Source organism: Oncorhynchus mykiss, chromosome 15, assembly GCF_013265735.2.
Source record: "Oncorhynchus mykiss isolate Arlee chromosome 15, USDA_OmykA_1.1, whole genome shotgun sequence".
Taxonomy (NCBI): domain Eukaryota; kingdom Metazoa; phylum Chordata; class Actinopteri; order Salmoniformes; family Salmonidae; genus Oncorhynchus; species Oncorhynchus mykiss.
In genome coordinates this window covers 66,410,193-66,433,069 of record NC_048579.1, presented here as the reverse complement: position 1 = coordinate 66,433,069, position 22,877 = coordinate 66,410,193, and the positions used below count along the sequence as shown (strand labels likewise).

The window sequence follows — 22,877 nt, the reverse complement described above, 5'->3', positions numbered from 1 at the left end:
CCACATTGACTCGGTACCGGTACCCCCCCACATTGACTCGGTACCGGTACCCCCACACATTGACTCGGTACCGGTACCCCCCCACATTGACTCGGTACCGGTACCCCCCCACATTGACTCGGTACCGGTACCCCCCCACATTGACTCGGTACCGGTACCCCCCCACATTGACTCGGTACCGGTACCCCCACACATTGACTCGGTACCGGTACCCCCCCACATTGACTCGGTACCGGTACCCGCTGTATTATTATTGTTATTATCATTATTGTTATTTTATTGTGTTTTTATTTTACTTTAGTTTGTTTAGAAAATATTTTCTTAAAACTGCATTGTTGGTTAAGGCCTTGCCAGTAAGCATTTTACGGTGAGGTCTAAACCTGTTGTATTCAGCGCTTGTGACAAATCCAATTTGATTTGATTAGACATAAGTCTGATATTATTGGACTTTACTTTGTGTGGGACATTTTGGGTGGATAGAGGGATGAATGGATGGGGATAGAGGGATGAATGGATGGGGATAGAGGGATGAATGGATGGGGATAGAGGGATGACTGGATGGGGATAGAGGGATGAATGGATGGGGATAGAGGGATGAATGGATGGGGATAGAGGGATGAATGGATGGGGATACAGGGATGAATGGATGGGGATAGAGTGATGAATGGATGGGGATAGATGGATGAATGGATGGGGATAGATGGGTGAATGGATGGGGATAGAGGGATGAATGGATGGGGATAGAGGGATGGGGATAGAGGGATGAATTGATGGGGATAGAGGGATGAATGGATGGGGATAGAGTGATGAATGGATGGGGATAGATGGATGAATGGATGGGGATAGAGGGATGACTGGATGGGGATAGAGTGATGAATGGATGGGGATAGATGGATGAATGGATGGGGATAGATGGATGAATGGATGGGGATAGAGGGATGAATGGATGGGGATAGAGGGATGAATGGATGGGGATAGAGGGATGAATGGATGGGGATAGATGGATGAATGGATGGGGATAGAGGGATGGACAAACGAACACATGAATAAATGAACAAACTATTCAATAAATAACTCAATCCCTTAATCAACCAGTCAGTCAGTCAGACAGTCAGACAACAAATCAAGAGATCTAATGGCCTAACCGTGGCCATTGTTGTCCCCGTCCAGGTGAAGTGTGACCACTACTGGCCGGCTGACCGGGAGCCTCTGTACTATGGAGACCTGGTGGTTCAAATGCTGTCTGAGTCTGTCCTGGCTGAATGGACAATCAGGGAGTTCAAGATCAGCTCTGTGAGTAACAATCACCTCAGTAACATTCACCTCAGTAACAATCACCTCAGTAACAATCACCTCAGTAACATTCACCTCAGAAACAATCACCTCAGTAACAATCACCTCAGTAACAATCACCTCAGTAACAATCACCTCAGTAACAATCACCTCAGTAACAATCGCCTCAGTAACAATCACCTCAGTAACAATCACCTCAGTAACAATCACCTCAGTAACAATCACCTCAGTAACAATCACCTCAGAAACAATCACCTCAGTAACAATCACCTCAGTAACAAGCACCTCAGTAACATTCACCTCAGTAACAATCACCTCAGTAACAATCACCTCAGTAACAATCACCTCAGAAACAATCACCTCAGAAACAATCACCTCAGTAACAATCACCTCAGTAACAATCACCTCAGTAACAATCACCTCAGTAACAATCACCTCAGAAACAATCACCTCAGAAACAATCACCTCAGTAACAATCACCTCAGTAACAATCACCTCAGTAACAATCACCTCAGTAACAATCACCTCAGTAACAATCACCTCAGTAACAATCACCTCAGTAACAATCACCTCAGTAACAATCACCTCAGAAACAATCACCTCAGATAATATGGCAGCTTCTCTGTTACTGTCACTCTATTGAAAGCTGTAGCCCAACTGAAGAGCTTTCAGTTCATTAGGACGACCTGTTTTTATATAAACCATCAGTACCAAGACAGATAAAACTGTTCAATCCTCTAATCGCTTAGATCCTGATCTACAAAGTACATTCTAGACCTGGTGTGGAGGTCCGACTTTATTTTTTTTAAATGTATTTATTTATATTTTATTTAACCTTTTATTTAACTAGGTAAGTCAGTTAAGAACAAAATCTTATTTACAATGACGGCCTATCCCGGCCAAACCCGGACAACGCTGGGCCAATTGTGCGCCGCCCTATGGGACTTCCAATCCCGGCCGGATGTGATTCAGCCTGGATTTGAGCCAGGGACTGTAGTGTCGTCTCTTGCACTGAGATACAGTACCTTAGACCGCTGCGCAACTCGGGAGCCCCGAAGAGGGATATACCCTGCATTTCCTGTCCTGAACATCCCTCATCCTGTGTCTCTTCAGGAGGGTCGTCCCAGCTTCCCTCGGGTGGTGAGACACTTCCACTACACGGTGTGGCCAGACCACGGGGTCCCCGAGACCACCCAGTCCCTCATTGAGTTCGTACGGACCGTCAGAGACTACATCGACAGGGCCCCCAGCACTGGAGCCACCGTTGTTCACTGCAGGTATGTGGAAGGGCCACATCGGTGTGTGTGTGGAAGGGCCACATCGGTGTGTGTGTGGAAGGGCCACATTGGTGTGTGTGTGGAAGGGCCACATCGGTGTGTGTGTGGAAGGGCCACATCGATGTGTGTGTGTGTGTGTGTGTGTGTGTGTGTGTGTGTGTGTGTGTGTGTGTGTGTGTGTGTGTGTGTGTGTGTGTGTGTGTGTGTGTGTGTGTGTGTGTGTGTGTGTGTGTGTGTGGGGGTGGGTGGGTGGGTGGGTGTGTGTGTGTGGAGGGTGTGTGTGGAGGGTGTGTGCGTGTGTGTGGAGGGTGTGTGCGTGTGTGTGGAGGGTGTGTGCGTGTGTGTGGAGGGTGTGGAGCGTGTGTGTGTGTGTGTGTGCGTGTGCGTTTGCGTGTGCGTGCGTTTGCGTGTGTGTGTGTTCAAACACAGGAAACAATGCCTGTGTAGATGTAAAGTTAGCGGAGTCAGAGGGTTCATCTCCCATCAGAAAGAGTTTCCCCCTTGGCAGACGTCAGTCAAAGAGAAGACCAGCAACGTGAGAAAATGTATTGAGGCCGGTTTAATCATTGATCAGCTCCATACATGAGACTCGTCCCCTCGCAGGGTTGGGGAGTAACGGATGACAAGTAATCCACTACATATAAGGGATTACAACAGAAACAGTAACTGTAATTCGTTACCAGCTAAAATATTGTAATCAGATACTTTTGAAAAACTAGATGATTACTTCGAGGATTACTTTAAAAATAAAAAGATGTTTGCGAGAATAAAAAAAATCTTTGACACTTCTCTGTTTTGTCAATGACATTCAAATCAGCGTTGAAAAAAGGTGGAAGTTTAAGTTTGTTCCACCTGAGAGAGTCTGACCACCAATCAGAGACCACTATGATGACACACCAAATGTGTTTGATGGATTGTGGGAAAAGAGCAGGAATAGGGGTTTGTAGGCTACAGTCCAAGCTGTGTCTTCCAATGGAGCGACTGCTGTCGGCATCCAAAGATGATCCAACTTGAATAAACGCTTGGAGGTCAGGATGACATCAGTGGTGTTGTCTACGGCGATACAGATATGACTTCTTATTGTTATCTACACAGCGTATTGATGTGAATCACACTGCTGCTGTCTCATTTAGCTATTTGCGCCGTACGGATTGTGGTTGTTGTGGACGACTGTTCACAAATCTAAATGTGTATTTGAACCCAATAATAGATTAATTCAATAAGTTTAAGCTGCCTGTCAATCATTGTTTTTGAAACCAGTGGACAGTCAGTTAAAACGTGCTCTGGCAACAGTTGCATAGTGTGGATTCCAGCCTATAGAATAACAGTGTGGATCCCAGCCTATGGAATAACAGCTGTATAGTGTGGATCCCAGCCTATGGAATAACAGCTGTATACTGTGGATCCCAGCCTATAGAATAACAGCTGTATAGTGAGGATCCCAGCCTATAGAATAACAGCTGTATAGTGAGGATCCCAGCCTATAGAATAACAGCTGTATAGTGAGGATCCCAGCCTATAGAATAACAGCTGTATAGTGTGGATCCCAGCCTATAGAATAACAGCTGTATAGTGTGGATCCCAGCCTATAGAATAACAGCTGTATAGTGAGGATCCCAGCCTATAGAATAACAGCTGTATAGTGTGGATCCCAGCCTATAGAATAACAGCTGTATAGTGTGGATCCCAGCCTATAGAATAACAGCTGTATAGTGTGGATCCCAGCCTATGGAATAACAGCTGTATAGTGAGGATCCCAGCCTATAGAATAACAGCTGTATAGTGAGGATCCCAGCCTATAGAATAACAGCTGTATAGTGAGGATCCCAGCCTATAGAATAACAGCTGTATAGTGTGGATCCCAGCCTATAGAATAACAGCTGCATAGTGTGGATCCCAGCCTATAGAATAACAGCTGTATAGTGTGGATCCCAGCCTATAGAATAACAGCTGTATAGTGAGGATCCCAGCCTATAGAATAACAGCTGTATAGTGTGGATCCCAGCCTATAGAATAACAGCTGTATAGTGTGGATCCCAGCCTATAGAATAACAGCTGTATAGTGAGGATCCCAGCCTATAGAATAACAGCTGTATAGTGTGGATCCCAGCCTATAGAATAACAGCTGTATAGTGTGGATCCCAGCCTATAGAATAACAGCTGTATAGTGAGGATCCCAGCCTATAGAATAACAGCTGTATAGTGTGGATCCCAGCCTATAGAATAACAGCTGTATAGTGAGGATCCCAGCCTATAGAATAACAGCTGTATAGTGTGGATCCCAGCCTATAGAATAACAGCTGTATAGTGTGGATCCCAGCCTATAGAATAACAGCTGTATAGTGAGGATCCCAGCCTATAGAATAACAGCTGTATAGTGTGGATCCCAGCCTATAGAATAACAGCTGTATAGTGTGGATCCCAGCCTATAGAATAACAGCTGTATAGTGTGGATCCCAGCCTATGGAATAACAGCTGTATAGTGAGGATCCCAGCCTATAGAATAACAGCTGTATAGTGAGGATCCCAGCCTATAGAATAACAGCTGTATAGTGAGGATCCCAGCCTATAGAATAACAGCTGTATAGTGTGGATCCCAGCCTATAGAATAACAGCTGCATAGTGTGGATCCCAGCCTATAGAATAACAGCTGTATAGTGTGGATCCCAGCCTATAGAATAACAGCTGTATAGTGTGGATCCCAGCCTATAGAATAACAGCTGTATAGTGTGGATCCCAGCCTATAGAATAACAGCTGTATAGTGAGGATCCCAGCCTATAGAATAACAGCTGTATAGTGTGGATCCCAGCCTATAGAATAACAGCTGTATAGTGTGGATCCCAGCCTATAGAATAACAGCTGTATAGTGTGGATCCCAGCCTATAGAATAACAGCTGTATAGTGAGGATCCCAGCCTATAGAATAACAGCTGTATAGTGTGGATCCCAGCCTATAGAATAACAGCTGTATAGTGTGGATCCCAGCCTATAGAATAACAGCTGTATAGTGTGGATCCCAGCCTATAGAATAACAGCTGTATAGTGAGGATCCCAGCCCATAGAATAACAGCTGTATAGTGAGGATCCCAGCCTATAGAATAACAGTTGTATAGTGAGGATCCCAGCCTATAGAATAACAGCTGTATAGTGAGGATCCCAGCCTATAGAATAACAGCTGTATAGTGTGGATCCCAGCCTATAGAATAACAGCTGTATAGTGTGGATCCCAGCCTATAGAATAACAGCTGTATAGTGTGGATCCCAGCCTATAGAATAACAGCTGTATAGTGTGGATCCCAGCCTATAGAATAACAGCTGTATAGTGAGGATCCCAGCCTATAGAATAACAGCTGTATAGTGTGGATCCCAGCCTATAGAATAACAGCTGTATAGTGTGGATCCCAGCCTATAGAATAACAGCTGTATAGTGTGGATCCCAGCCTATAGAATAACAGCTGTATAGTGAGGATCCCAGCCTATAGAATAACAGCTGTATAGTGAGGATCCCAGCCTATAGAATAACAGCTGTATAGTGAGGATCCCAGCCTATAGAATAAAAGTGGGGCTTTTATCGCTCAATCTAATTCAAGCTGATAAAAAAGTTAAAATCCATAGACCTAATGAACACACGCTCAAACTCACACACTTTGGATTGGATTGACTTAAAGAGACGTTATGTAGTTGCTACATCCATTTTTTCTATTTATAAATGTATATTTGCATATATCCATTGATTCTTGAAGAATATAACTTATAAATGCCTCATGAGTTTAGTTCAACTGTCACACTGAACCCAAAATATATGTTTGTTTTCCACCATGTTTGTAAACATTGTAAATGTAAACAGGCCTCATAACATGGTTAAAACAATCATTGTGACATCATGGAGGGTCAGTCCTCGCATCCATAGCTCTGTCTATTAACCCGAGAGTGGTTACATTTCTCCAGGCCCATCCCTCAGCTTTTTACCAAAGCAGAGGCGGAGCGTCCATTTTGTTATTGTTTCATCTGTGGATTTGCCCTTTAAAACAGCTGCATATTGTCAATATATCAAAGCCAACAAAAAGGTCAACAATAGGCCTGTAACAAACGCAGCATATGCCAAGCATGTTTCACGTGTAAATAGCACTTTTCATTCCATGAGCGCAGCATTTATTTTTCAACTCAATGAGCCCAATCGGTCCTCCAGGGCTGGCTAATAAGTCCTTAGTTTTGATCGATAAGCAGGATGTTTGCCTCTTCCTCAGTCCTTTCAGACCTTAATTACTTTTCACAATGAGGGAATGTTTGGCCTCGGGTTAAACAACTAGGCTGATCTATACTTCCATATTAACAAGTCCTATTCCTGAAGACCAAGGGGTATAACATGTATTGGAATGACTGGAATTCTGATAGACTTTGGTTTTTAATGTATGAACCTGGCTGATGGTGATCAGGACCACCCTCAGCTCTATATAGACAGAAATGAGATGAACCTGGCCGATGGTGAACTGGACCACCCTCAGCTCTATATAGACAGAAATGAGATGAACCTGGCTGATGGTGTCTGGACCACCCTCAGCTCTATATAGACAGAAATGAGATGAACCTGGCCGATGGTGCTCTACACTCCTTCAGGTTCAGATCAACAGGAATGTAAAGTTCACAGATAAGCCACAACACACTTTACAGGAAGGAGAAGTAAGTAAGGGTCGTTTTTCCCCCAGAGGAGAGTCCATTACTCGGCGGTGACTCTTTATCGCTCTCAGCTACAGGAGACTGCCATTCCATCACTGTTGGTGATGTCTAGAGCCTAGACCAGAGATCTACTGACCCTGACCAGCTCCCCTTTATGTCCAAGATGTTAGATGTGCCGTCAAAGTGGAGAGAGAACTCTGTTAGTACTGGTGTACTGTGTTTCAGTGAAGCGTCCAGCTGGAATGATGTTATGTGCAGCGTCCTGGGTGATGGATTGTGATTCACCGTCATCATTTATCATTACTGTGTGTGTGTGTGTGTGTGTGTGTGCGTGTCAAAGGAGAAATCCTTCAATCAGGATGGTAGCTGTTTAGGCACACCAATTAAATTAAAAACCAATATCAAATGATTTTAATATGACTTACCGCAAGTGTATAAATACATGGACGTCAATGGTAAATGTTATGTAAACTACATGAATCACTCTTCTCTCTCTCTCTCTCTCCCTCAGTGCTGGAGTGGGTCGTACAGGGACGTTCATGGTTCTGGACCGGGTCCTTCAACAGCTGGACAGCATAGGAACAGTGGACGTCTACGGCTGTGTGTTTGACCTCCGACTGCACCGCTCTCACATGGTGCAAACAGAGGTAACGCCGGATAAAACCCTCAGCTCATTCAACACTACTGTTTCCATCAGCTGGTACATTTCCATGAGTATAATGAACGTCAATGTTAGCCAGTGATACCCAGTGATAATATATAGCCAGTGATAATATATAGCCAGTGATAATATATAGCCAGTGATAATATATAGCCAGTGATAATATATAGCCAGTGATACCCAGTGATAATATATAGCCAGTGATAATATATAGCCAGTGATACCCAGTGATAAATATATATATTATATATATATAGCCAGGGATAATATATAGCCAATGATATTATATAGCCAGTGATAATATATAGCCAGAGATATTATATAGCCAGTGATAATATATAGCCAGTGATGACATATAGCCAGAGATATTATATACCCAGTGAAAATATATAGCCAGTGATAATATATAGCCAGTGATACCCAGTGATAATATATAGCCAGTGATAATATATAAGTGATAATATGTAGCCAGTGATAATATATAGCCAGTGATAATATATAGCCAGTGATAATATATAGCCAGTGATAATAAATAGCCAGTGATAATATATAGCCAGTGATAATATATAGCCAGTGATAATATATAGCCAGTGATCCCCAGTGATAATATATAGCCAGTGATAATATATAGCCAGTGATAATAAATAGCCAGTGATAATATATAGCCAGTGATAATATATAGCCAGTGATCCCCAATGATATAATATAGCCAGTGATATTATATAGCCAGGGATAATATATTGCCAGTGATCCCCAGTGATATTATACAGCCAGTGATATTATATAGCCAGTGATATTATATAGCCAGTGATAATATATAGCCAAAGATATTATATAGCCAGTGATAATATTAAGTGATAATATATAGCCAGTGATATTATGTAGCCAGTGATAATATAGAGCCAGTGATATTATTTAGCCAGTGATATGATTTAGCCAGTGATAATATATAGCCAGTGACAATATATAGCCAGTGATAATATATAGCCAATGATATTATATAGCCAGTGATAATATATAGCCAGTGATAATATATAGCCAGTGATAATATATAGCCAGTGATATTATTTAGCCAGTGATATTATTTAGCCAGTGATAATATATAGCCAGTGATAATATATAGCCAGTGATATTATTTAGCCAGTGATAACATATAAATGATAATATATAAGTGATAATATGTAAATGATAATATTTAAGTGATAATATATAGTCGGTGATAATATACAAGTGATATTATATAGCCAGAGATAATATATAGCCAGTGATAATATATAGCCAGTGATATTATATAGCCAGTGATATTATATAGCCAGTGATAATATATACGTGATAATATGTAGCCAGTGATAATATGTAGCCAGTGATAATATATAGCCAGAGATAATATATAGCCAGGAATAATAAATGGGGATGTGTATCAGAAAGTCGTGTTTCAGCAGAATCAAAGGGAAGGCTTCATCCCATTGATATCCTATGCAGTGGTAATGATAGCACAATGTTTGTGCCTGAGACACAACGTCTTGCAATAGCTCCCCAATCATAATGCCTAGGCTTTAGCTTAGTGGGATAACACAGTCTGTTGTCAAAATGGCAAAGGCACAACGCATTTAGCAGACATGTTGCATGAACAGTAGTATTGATGTGAATGCTGTCCTCCCCACAGTAGATGAACAGTAGTATTGATGTGAATGCTGTCCTCCCCACAGTAGATGAACAGTAGTATTGGTGTGAATGCTGTCCTCCCCACAGCAGATGAACAGTAGTATTGGTGATATTGATGTGAATGCTGTCCTCCCCACAGTAGATGAACAGTAGTATTGGTGTGAATCCTGTCCTCCCCACAGTAGATGAACAGTAGTATTGATGTGAATGCTGTCCTCCCCACAGTAGATGAACAGTAGTATTGGTGTGAATGCTGTCCTCCCCACAGCAGATGAACAGTAGTATTGGTGATATTGATGTGAATGCTGTCCTCCCCACAGTAGATGAACAGTAGTATTGGTGTGAATGCTATCCTCCCCACAGTAGATGAACAGTAGTATTGATGTGAATGCTGTCCTCCCCACAGTAGATGAACAGTAGTATTGATGTGAATGCTGTCCTCCCCACAGTAGATGAACAGTAGTATTGATGTGAATGCTGTCCTCCCCACAGTAGATGAACAGTAGTATTGATGTGAATGCTGTCCTCCCCACAGTAGATGAACAGTAGTATTGATGTGAATGCTGTCCTCCCCACAGCAGATGAACAGTAGTATTGATGTGAATGCTGTCCTCCCCACAGCAGATGAACAATAGTATTGATGTGAATGCTGTCCTCCCCACAGTAGATGAACAGTAGTATTGATGTGAATGCTGTCCTCCCCACAGCAGATGAACAGTAGTATTGGTGTGAATGCTGTCCTCCCCACAGCAGATGAACAGTAGTATTGATGTGAATGCTGTCCTCCTCACAGTAGATGAACAGTAGTATTGATGTGAATGCTGTCCTCCTCACAGTAGATGAACAGTAGTATTGATGTGAATGCTGTCCTCCCCACAGCAGATGAACAATAGTATTGATGTGAATGCTGTCCTCCCCACAGTAGATGAACAGTAGTATTGGTGTGAATGCTGTCCTCCCCACAGCAGATGAACAGTAGTATTGATGTGAATGCTGTCCTCCCCACAGCAGATGAACAGTAGTATTGGTGATATTGATGTGAATGCTGTCCTCCCCACAGTAGATGAACAGTAGTATTGGTGTGAATGCTGTTCTCCCCACAGCAGATTAACAGTAGTATTGGTGATATTGATGTGAATGCTGTCCTCCCCACAGTAGATGAACAGTAGTATTGCTGATATTGATGTGAATGCTGTCCTCCCCACAGTACCAGTACTCCTTCCTCCACCAGTGTGTTCGAGATGTCCTGAGAGCCAGGAAGCTCCGTAGTGAGCAGGAGAACCCTCTCTACCCCATCTATGAGAACTTCAACCCAGACTACTACCGTGGTAAGACTATACCAACATACCAAGACTATATATCCAGACTACTACCGTGGTAAGACTACACCACCATACCAAGACTATATATCCAGACTACTACCATGGTAGGACTGTACCACCATACCAAGACTATATATCCAGACTACTACCATGGTAAGACTATACCAAGACTATATATCCAGACTACTACCATGGTTAGACTATACCAAGACTATATATCCAGACTACTACCATGGTAAGACTATACCCCCATACCAAGACTATATATCCAGACTACTACCATGGTAGGACTGTACCACCATACCAAGACTATATATCCAGACTATTACCATGGTAAGACTATACCAAGACTATATATCCAGACTACTACCATGGTAGGACTTTACCACCATACCAAGACTATATATCCAGACTACTACCATGGTAGGACTATACCAAGACTATATATCCAGACTACTACCATGGTAAGACTATACTAAGACTATATATCCAGACTACTACCATGGTAAGACTATACCACCATACCAAGACTATATATCCAGACTACTACCATGGTAAGACTATACCAAGACTATATATCCAGACTACTACCATGGTAGGACTATACCAAGACTATATATCCAGACTACTACCATGGTAAGACTATACTAAGACTATATATCCAGACTACTACCATGGTAAGACTATACCACCATACCAAGACTATATATCCAGACTACTACCATGGTAAGACTATACCAAGACTATATATCCAGACTACTACCATGGTAGGACTATACCAAGACTATATATCCAGACTACTACCATGGTAAGACTATACTAAGACTATATATCCAGACTACTACCATGGTAAGACTATACCACCATACCAATACTATATATCCAGACTATTACCATGGTAAGACTATACCAAGACTATATATCCAGACTACTACCATGGTAGGACTTTACCCCCATACCAAGACTATATATCCAGACTACTACCATGGTAAGACTATACCACCATACCAAGACTATATATCCAGACTACTACCATGGTAAGACTATACCAAGACTATATATCCAGACTACTACCATGGTAGGACTTTACCCCCATACCAAGACTATATATCCAGACTACTACCATGGTAAGACTATACCACATTACCAAGACTATATATCCAGACTACTACCATGGTAAGACTATACCAAGACTATATATCCAGACTACTACCATGGTAGGACTTTACCCCCATACCAAGACTATATATCCAGACTACTACCATGGTAAGACTATACCACCATACCAAGACTATATATCCAGACTACTACCATGGTAAGACTACACCACCATACCAAGACTATATATCCAGACTACTACCATGGTAAGACTATACCAAGACTATATATCCAGACTACTACCATGGTAAGACTATACCAAGACTATATATCCAGACTACTACCATGGTAAGACTATACCCCCATACCAAGACTATATATCCAGACTACTACCATGGTAAGACTATAACACCATACCAAGACTATATATCCAGACTACTAACATGGTAAGACTATACCCCCATACCAAGACTATATATCCAGACTACTACCATGGTAAGACTATACCCCCATACCAAGACTATATATCCAGACTACTAACATGGTAAGACTATACCCCCATACCAAGACTATATATCCAGACTACTACCATGGTAAGACTATACCAAGACTATATATCCAGTCTACTACCATGGTAAGACTATACCAAGACTATATATCCAGACTACTACCATGGTAAGACTATACCAACATACCAAGACTATATATCCAGACTACTACCATGGTAAGACTATACTAAGACTATATATCCAGACTACTGCCATGGTAAGACTATACCACCATACCAAGACTATATATCCAGTCTACTACCATGGTAAGACTATACCACCATACCAAGACTATATATCCAGACTACTACCATGGTAAGACTATACCACCATACCAAGACTATATATCCAGACTACTACCATGGTAGGACTGTACCACCATACCAAGACTATATATCCAGTCTACTACCATGGTAAGACTATACCACCATACCAAGACTATATATCCAGACTACTACCATGGTAAGACTATAACACCATACCAAGACTATATATCCAGACTACTACCATGGTAAGACTATACCAAGACTATATATCCAGACTACTACCATGGTAAGACTATACCAACATACCAAGACTATATATCCAGACTACTACCATGGTAAGACTATACTAAGACTATATATCCAGACTACTACCATGGTAAGACTATACTAAGACTATATATCCAGTCTACTACCATGGTAAGACTATACCACCATACCAAGACTATATATCCAGACTACTACCATGGTAAGACTATAACACCATACCAAGACTATATATCCAGACTACTACCATGGTAAGACTATACCAAGACTATATATCCAGACTACTACCATGGTAGGACTTTACCCCCATACCAAGACTATATATCCAGTCTACTACCATGGTAAGACTATACCACCATACCAAGACTATATATCCAGACTACTACCATGGTAAGACTATACCACCATACCAAGACTATATATCCAGACTACTACCATGGTAGGACTGTACCACCATACCAAGACTATATATCCAGTCTACTACCATGGTAAGACTATACCACCATACCAAGACTATATATCCAGACTACTACCATGGTAAGACTATACCCCCATTCCAAGACTATATATCCAGACTACTACCATGGTAACACTATACCACCATACCAAGACTATATATCCAGTCTGCTACCATGGTAAGACTGTACCAAGACTATATATCCAGACTACTACCATGGTAAGACTATACCCCCATACCAAGACTATATATCCAGTCTGCTACCATGGTAAGACTGTACCAAGACTATATATCCAGACTACTACCATGGTAAGACTATACCACCATACCAGGACTATATATCCAGACTATAGATATAGGTCTACCAATAGAATTACCATGACTGGAACGGACAGACGGCTGTAAGCCTACCAATAGAATTACCATGACTGGAACGGACAGACGGCTGTAAGCCTACCAATAGAATTACCATGACAGGAACGGACAAAGCCAACGTGGCAGCTGGTCCCCCCACCAGAGAACATAGACTTGATGGCAATATCCCATTCTAGTATGTCTAACTCTATGTCTTTAATCACAGTTCCATTTTGAGTCGCTAAAACGATAATCCCCTAAACCGTCTAAACAACTTAATCATACGGAAGGGTACATTTAGTACACGTGTGTTTTTGACATAATATTTGACTAAATGTGCCTTTTGTTTGTCTTACTCTCTTCAGATTTTGTGTACACGGGACGCTAACTAACGACAGTCTGGGTTCCTCTCCACACAGCTGAGTGAGAAGGAAAACCAGGGAAGAATCTGTTCAATACCACCAGACAGCCATTCTGTCACAACTAAAGCACTATAGAGTGTGGGGGGGGGGGGGGGTATAGCTATTTATTTTTGATACACTGTTGGTTCAACCTCTCAGGATGTCTATTTAAAATGGAGCAGATTGACGTCTGGAAACATTGGCGTTTCGTCCACTAATAGCTGAATCTTAATGAGATATGATTATATTGTTTTGCACCTAATTGTAAAGCTCTTCAAAGAAACATTATTCCCTAAACTCATGTTATTTCAATATTAATAATGTCTGATGAAAAAGACAAAAGGAACTGATATAAAATGTAGATATAATGATTCTTATTCAACATAACAGAAAAAAAGATGAATGAAAGCTATCAGGCGAAGCAATGAATGGGATTCTATGAGGCGTAGCTTCCCTGCATCACACAGCATTATTATGACAAGGCCTGAATGCCTGAAAACCTTCCCTGCATCACACAGCATTATTATGACAAGGCCTGAATGCCTGAAAACCTTCCCTGCATCACACAGCATTATTATGACAAGGCCTGAATGCCTGAAAACCTTCCCTGCATCACACAGCATTATTATGACAAGGCCTGAATGCCTGAAAACCTTCCCTATATCACACAGCATTATTATGACAAGGCCTGAATGCCTAAAAACCTTCCCTGAAGAAACCTTCCCTACATCCCAAATGGCACCCTATTCTCTATGGGCCCTAATCAAAAGTTGTGCACTATATAGGGAATAGGGTGCCATTTGGGTACAAAGACTTTTCTGTATAATATGTTCTAAATCGTAGTTGCTGGTTTGTAGTTGAAAACAATAATGAACCCGGAGCAGACAGACAGACAGCTAGCTGTCTTGAGAGTAGCTCATCACAATGCTGTCTAGATCCTTGTATAAAGTAGCAGACCGTCTGTACAGTTGGTTGTGTTGTGAATAGTCCTCTTATCTTTAAACATGGCGTCAGTTCATGTTGTGTGTGTGTGTGTGTGTGTGTACCATTGAGATTGTACAGTAGAGCCTGGAGGAGGGAACAGCATATAGTTTGTATGCCATCTCAGCTACCTATGTTTTCTAGGGCAAAGGGAAAACTCCACTGGAAAACAAACGCCATCTTGTTTTCGGTTGTTTCCGGAAAGAGGTGGTAACCTTTTCTCCGTGGTCTCTCGAACCAAGATGGAGGGAGTGTTCATGAGAGAGACTGTACGGGTTTTGTACATTACCTTCTTCAAAACATGATGTTGCATTTCTGATCATCCTTTTGCATGAAACTAGGCTGATGGATGTGTCTGTGAACAATACGAACAGTGATCTTTCTATGTCGTGTGTTGAACTGAGCGGGAGATCTCTTCAACTGAATCTGAGCTGGCCAGCTTCCTGATCTAAACAGGAGAAGGTCTAGAAGTTGGACTAAACTAAAAAAAAACAACTGAAGAAACTTCACACAATAAGCAATACTGGCCAAATCCTGCTGAGATCCTGGGGATAAAGTGAGAGAACTGAATAAAATGTCAACATCCTGACCCTGTGAGAGGTCTGTAGTGGCCAAGACACTGACCTTTCCAGACTGCAGGTTTTGGGACGTGGCATTTCTCTGTCTGAGCTTCTCTGAGCCCCGAGCCACGGAAACAGACCGAGCTACAGAAGAAACAGTGTTGGTTGGCATTCGTCCCATTGTTACTGAAGACAATGCAGATCTTCAGTAGCTCTCACTACGTTAGTATTTCAAAATCAATCTGTATCTACATATAAATAGTACGTTCAGATTGAATCTTCTCTCCAATGGCTCCTATTATGTTAGTGTTTCTACTCTATATACAAAAATCACACATTTATTTTAACTTTGTTGTTCAATTTAAACATAAAAAAATACTAGCTTTAAAAAACATATACTAAGATGATCATTTTCAGGGTTCTGACTCCTCCCAGTAGTATCAGATGGAACACATTCGGACTCCTCCCAGTAGTATCAGATGGAACACATTCTGACTCCTCCCAGTAGTATCAGATGGAACACATTCGGACTCCTCCCAGTAGTATCAGATGGAACACATTCTGACTCCTCCCAGTAGTATCAGATGGAACACATTCTGACTCCTCCCAGTAGTATCAGATGGAACACATTCTGACTCCTCCCAGTAGTATCAGATGGAACACATTCTGACTCCTCCCAGTAGTATCAGATGGAACACATTCTGACTCCTCCCAGTAGTATCAGATGGAACACATTCTGACTCCTCCCAGTAGTATCAGATGGAACACATTCTGACTCCTCCCAGTAGTATCAGATGGAACACATTCTGACTCCTCCCAGTAGTATCAGATGGAACACATTCTGACTCCTCCCAGTAGTATCAGATGGAATACATTCTGACTCCTCCCAGTAGTATCAGATGGAACACATTCTGACTCCTCCCAGTAGTATCAGATGGAACACATTCTGACTCCTCCCAGTAGTATCAGATGGAACACATTCTGACTCCTCCCAGTAGTATCAGATGGAACACATTCTGACTCCTCCCAGTAGTATCAGATGGAACACATTCTAACTCCTCCCAGTAGCAGGAATATTGCATTTCCTGTTTAGTCCAATTCCCCTCTTCACAAAAAAATGCCGGTGCTCGTCATTGCTTTTGCACCAATTGACCCCACACAGCAAGTAAGGCAATGTATACAGTATTATGTAGAGTAGCGCACCAGTCTCTCAGGCTTGACCCTCTCACCCCTGTCCTCCCCTATAAGCCTAAAGGTCATATCATAAAGAGATTGTCTCCAGATAATAGAGTACAGAAACATCAACTCTCTCCATCTGTTCTCCTGCCTGCTGGGAGTTGAGTGGATCTAATAGTGTGGCATTAAGCTCCACTGTAGATTCCTCAAAAGTTTTTCATTACAGAAATCTATATCAATCCCCTTCCCTCCTGTCAAACTAATGCGTTGTTAGATCCCCAATGACCCTCTGGAACACATCTCTCTGGGTTTCACCAGAGAATGGCTGGTGCCCATACAGCAGCTAAAACTTTATGTGACGCGCTTAGCTACCTGATGAATATTCTCCCAGCGTTTCTGTTTCCCTGTAACATCTCTACTACCTCGCTCACCAACCAACAGTTGACCTGCAGGGGAAACCTTCTAACCCAGGCCTTTAGAAAGAGACAAGGAGAGGAGGGGCAGAGGTGTTGGAGGCAAATCAGAGGAATTAACTGTCTTTAACAGAGAAGTCATGGTGTAAGCCTGCCGTATGTATAATTTACAGTATGTACCATTTACAGTATGTATAATTTACAGTATGTATCATTTACAGTATGTATCATTTACAGTATGTACCATTTACAGTAGGTATCATTTACAGTATGTATCATTTACAGTAGGTATCATTTACAGTATGTACCATTTACAGTATGTATCATTTACAGTAGGTATCATTTACAGTATGTACCATTTACAGTATGTACCATTTACAGTATGTATCATTTACAGTAGGTATCATTTACAGTATGTACCATTTACAGTATGTGTCTTTTACAGTTGGTATAATTCCACATGACCTATGGGATGGTTGTGCATCTGGAAAATGTCCCCTAGTCTAGAATGTTCCTTAGCCTAGAATGTTCCCTAGTCTAGAATGTTCCCTAGTCTAGAATGTTCCCTAGTCTAGAATGTTCCCTAGCCTAGAATGTTCCCTAGCCTGGAATGTTCCCTAGCCTAGAATGTTCCCTAGCCTAGAATGTTCCCTAGCCTAGAATGTTCCGTAGCCTAGAATGTTACCTAGCCTAGTATGTTCGCTAGCCTAATTGTATTCCCTAGCCTAGAATGTTACCTAGCCTAGTATGTTTCCTAGCCTATTGTATTCCCTAGCCTAGAATGTTCCCTAGCCTAGTATGTTCCCTAGCCTAGAATGTTCCCTAGCCTAGAATGTTCCCTAGCCTAGAATGTTCCCTAGCCTAGTATGTTCCCTAGCCTAGTATGTTCCCTAGCCTAGAATCTTCCCTAGCCTAGAATGTTCCCTAGCCTAGTATGTTCCCTAGCCTAGTATGTTCCCTAGCCTAGAATGTTCCCTAGCCTAGAATGTTCCCTTTCATTTAAAAGTAGAGAATTATGTTGTTTATTTTCTTTTCATTTGTTTGTTTCTTCATAATCATACTGCTGGCAATGGAGGAGAAAGGTGTTGATACATGTTCCTAATTGGTTTCCAACTCTGTTTCCGGTCTCTTGTTAATACGATGAGGTAATCTGCCAACTCATTACGTTCAGCACATAGTTAACTATGAACCGTTCATCCCTCTGGAGAACTAAGGTTGTATTAATTAATCACTGATGTAGGCAGGCGTCCCAAAAGGTAAGGCACCCTATTCCCTATATAGTGCACTACTATTGACCAGAGCCCATAGGGCTGTGGTTAAAAGTAGTGTAATATGTAGGGAATAGGGTGCCATTTGGAGCACAGAACCATAGAGTGATCATAGTAGTATCTCTCTAGAGCAGTGTCTTACTCTGTGAGCATACTGGCAAAATAAGAAAGCCTTGTCCAAGCCAGAGTGAACCAAAGGACAGGAGCCTGCCTCCTGTTTCTGAAGAGTGAGGCAACTTAATGTACTAGTACACCCCCTTGTCCAAGCCAGAGTGAACCAAAGGGCAGGAGCCTGTCTCCTGTTTCTGAAGAGTGAGGCAACTTAATGTACTAGTACACCCCCTTGTCCAAGCCAGAGCGAACCAAAGGGCAGGAGCCTGTCTCCTGTTTCTGAAGAGTGAGGCAACTTAATGTACTAGTACTACCCCTGGACAGGACACTAGTCTGTCTGACTGTACTGGTATATATTACTATACTAGTACACCCCCTGGACAGGACACTAGTCTGTCTGACTATACTGGTATATATTAATGTACTAGTACACCCCCTGGACAAGACACTAGTCTGTCTGACTATACTGGTATATATTAATGTACTAGTACACTCCCTGGACAGGACACTAGTCTGTCTGACTATACTGGTATAGATTACTGTACTAGTACTACCCCTGGACAGGACACTACTCTGTCTGACTATACTGGTATAGAGTGTATATTTGATTGCGTTAACATATCGTGAATACCAGAGGTGTCACAACACAACAACTGTCACGTGACCTATACCTACAGGGAAGGAGCTGTGCTTCTCTGTCGTATTGTGTTTGCACTGGATCAATGTGAACGAATGTAAACAATGTTATGTTGTAAATGTGCCTGGTTTTGTACCCCATGTTTATCCATGTGTATTGGTTGATATGATAAGCTATGTGTTATGTATGTAAGTTAAAAAAAAAGCTAAACATTGTTTTGAATATATGATCACATTAATAATACCGAGAATATGCAACCATGTTAAATATGCTAATCATGTATAATAAAATAAGAATATAGATACATCTAGTTGACATTTTGAATGAGATATTCCACATAATGCACTATAAACATTTTGTTTGCAAAAATATATAAATTCCCAACTGTAATTTTGCCTGCTTGGAAATGATGTGCATGACGTTATTTTACTTAACATCATTAAGAGAGGATAGAGTCGGCATGCTGGGATTAAATATCCTGGTAGGATTTTCCTGGTAGGACTGAATATCCTGGTAGGATTAAATATCCTGGTAGGACTGAATATCCTGGTAGGACTGAATATCCTGGTAGGACTGAATATCCTGGTAGGATTAAATATCCTGGTAGGACTGAATATCCTGGTAGGACTGAATATCCTGGTAGGATTAAATATCATGGTAGGACTGAATATCCTAGTAGGACTGTGCGCTGGTAGGACTGAATATATCCTGGTAGGAATGAATATCCTGGTAGGACTGTGTGCCTGGTAGGACTGAATATATGCTGGTAGGACTGAATATATCCTGGTAGGACTGAATATATCCTGGTAGGACTTAATATATGCTGGTAGGACTGAATATATCCTGGTAGGACTGAATATATCCTGGTAGGACTGAATATATCCTGGTAGGACTTAATATATGCTGGTAGGACTGAATATATCCTGGTAGGACTGAATATCCTGGTAGGACTGAATATATCCTGGTAGGACTGTGTGCCTGGGTAACCTGCACTGATCTTACAGAAGGCATTACCCTGAATCTGTCAGTGAGAACCTTAGAGCTGCTCTGTGTGTGGAGGGGCCCTCTCTAGGACAGCTCTGTGTGTAGAGGGGCCCTATCTAAGACAGCTCTGTGTGTAGAGGGGTTGACTTTTACAGTTTGAATAGAGCCCTTGATCCCAGAAAAGTACTGTGTGATTGAAGTGCACCATCACGTGTGCATGTGTGACGTCGTTCACACACACTCCAATACACTGGCTTCAACCTGGTGTGGATTTGTGACTGAGTGTGGGGAGGGATGGCTGTTTCTTGCATACCCCAACTCCCCCTGAGACACCCACAGAGAGTTCAGGTCAGAGCCATGGTCCACCATTTTCCAGTGTCCCTGGACCGGTTGGGTGGGGGTTAAGTGCCCCTCTGCACAACGATAGACTTTTCATCTTGTTGGCTCTGGATTTCGAATCGGCGACTGTTACTGCCCCAACGCTCTAACCTCTAACCTCGAGGCCACCTGACACCGCTGATACAAGCTGACCCTACACAGACAATGTAATGACGATGCATTCTACAATTTCATTATTTTATTTTTTAAAGATCTGTCTTGGTCCTCTTCCCACTCTACATCTGCGTCCCAAATAGCACAGCAGTACCTATATACAGCAATGAAATACTTTTGACCAGAGCCCTATGGGTCCCGGTGCTTTCACTTCCACACCTGTCAAGGGGCTCTCTCTCTCTTTCTATTCTCTCTCTCTCTTCCTATTCTCTCTCTCTCTTTCTATTCTCTCTCTTTCTTTCTATTCTCTCTCTCTCTTCCTATTCTCTCTCTCTCTTTCTATTCTCTCTCTTTCTTTCTATTCTCTCTCTTCCTATTCTCTATCTTCCTATTCTCTCTCTCTCTTCCTATTCTCTCTCTCTCTCTTTCTATTCTCTCTCTCTCTTTCTATTCTCTCTCTTCCTATTCTCTCTCTTCCTATTCTCTCTCTCTCTTCCTATTCTCTCTCTTCCTATTCTCTCTCTTCCTATTCTCTCTCTTCCTATTCTCTCTCTTCCTATTCTCTCTCTTCCTATTCTCTCTCTTCCTATTCTCTCTCTCTCTTCCTATTCTCTCTCTCTCTTCCTATTCTCTCTCTTCCTATTCTCTCTCTTCCTATTCTCTCTCTTCCTATTCTCTCTCTTCATATTCTCTCTCTCTCTTCCTATTCTCTCTCTTGCTATTCTCTCTCTTCCTATTCTCTCTCTTCCTATTCTCTCTCTCTCTCTTCCTATTCTCTCTCTTCCTATTCTCTCTCTTCCTATTATCTCTCTTCATATTCTCTCTCTCTCTTCCTATTCTCTCTCTTCCTATTCTCTCTCTTCCTATTCTCTCTCTTCCTATTCTCTCTCTTCCTATTCTCTCGCTCTCCCTTTCTTTTCCTCTTCTCGCTCTTTTCCTATTCTCTCTCTCCTCTCTCTCTCCTCTCTCTCTTGCTCTTCTTTTCTCTATTTCTCTCTCTCTCTCCTCTCTCTTGCTCTTCTTTTCTCTATTTCTCTCTCTCTCTTTTCCTATTCTCTCTCCTCTCTCTCTCGCTTCTCTTGATCTTCTTTTCTCTATTTCTCTCTCTCTCTCTCTCTTTTCCTATTCTCTCTCTCTTCCTCTTCTCTCTCTGTCTCTCTCTCTCTCTCTAGTCATTCTCTCTCTTTTCCTTTTCCGACTTCAATTCCACCCAGAAGGATACCTGTCAGTGGTCATTTAGAGGCCTGTAGAGCCTTTGACCTCCATAATCAGGATACCTGGTAGTGGTTATTTAGAGGTCGGTAGAACCTTTGATCTCCATAATCAGGATACCTGGCAGTGGTTATTTAGAGGCCTGTATAACCTTTGACCTCCATAATCAGGATACCTGGTAGTGGTTATTTAGAGGTCGGTAGAACCTTTGACCTCCATAATCAGGATACCTGGTAGTGGTTATTTAGAGGCCTGTATAACCTTTGACCTCTATAATCAGGATACCTGGTAGTGGTTATTTAGAGGCCTGTATAACCTTTGACCTCTATAATCAGGATACCTGGTAGTAGTTATTTAGAGGCCTGTATAACCTTTGACCTCCATAATCAGGATACCTGGCAGTGGTTATTTAGAGGCCTGTATAACCTTTGAACTCTATAATCAGGATACCTGGTAGTGGTTATTTAGAGGCCTGTATAACCTTTGACCTCTATAATCAGGATGCCTGGTAGCGGTTATTTAGAGGCCTGTAGAACCTTTGACCTCAATCAGGATACCTGGTAGTGGTTATTTAGAGGCCTGTATAACCTTTGACCTCCATAATCAGGATACCTGGTAGTGGTTATTTAGAGGCCTGTAGAACCTTTGACCTCTATAATCAGGATACCTGGTAGTGGTTATTTAGAGGCCTGTATAACCTTTGACCTCCATAATCAGGATACCTGGCAGTGGTTATTTAGAGGCCTGTATAACCTTTGAC

The 22,877-nt window shown here is 41.9% G+C and overlaps 1 protein-coding gene and 1 long non-coding RNA gene across 3 annotated transcripts in view; both read left to right on the top strand.

The window, feature by feature from the left end:
- LOC118938831 (receptor-type tyrosine-protein phosphatase beta-like) overlaps positions 1-15,616 on the top strand; it is a 96,071-nt gene extending 80,455 nt beyond the window's left edge. For both annotated transcript variants that reach the window (XM_036945008.1, XM_036945007.1), the window contains 5 exons: positions 1,171-1,293; positions 2,407-2,570; positions 7,759-7,894; positions 10,781-10,901; positions 14,248-15,616. In XM_036945008.1, the coding sequence (XP_036800903.1) occupies positions 1,171-1,293; positions 2,407-2,570; positions 7,759-7,894; positions 10,781-10,901; positions 14,248-14,270 (567 nt within the window). In that variant the 3' untranslated portion in view covers positions 14,271-15,616. The remainder of the gene's footprint in view (positions 1-1,170; positions 1,294-2,406; positions 2,571-7,758; positions 7,895-10,780; positions 10,902-14,247) is intronic.
- A 1,301-nt stretch (positions 15,617-16,917) lies between these two features.
- On the top strand, positions 16,918-19,735 carry LOC110519161. The gene is made up of 2 exons (XR_005036194.1): positions 16,918-17,637; positions 17,670-19,735. It is a non-coding gene; the product is annotated as an uncharacterized LOC110519161 (long non-coding RNA).
- Positions 19,736-22,877: the final 3,142 nt, after the last annotated feature.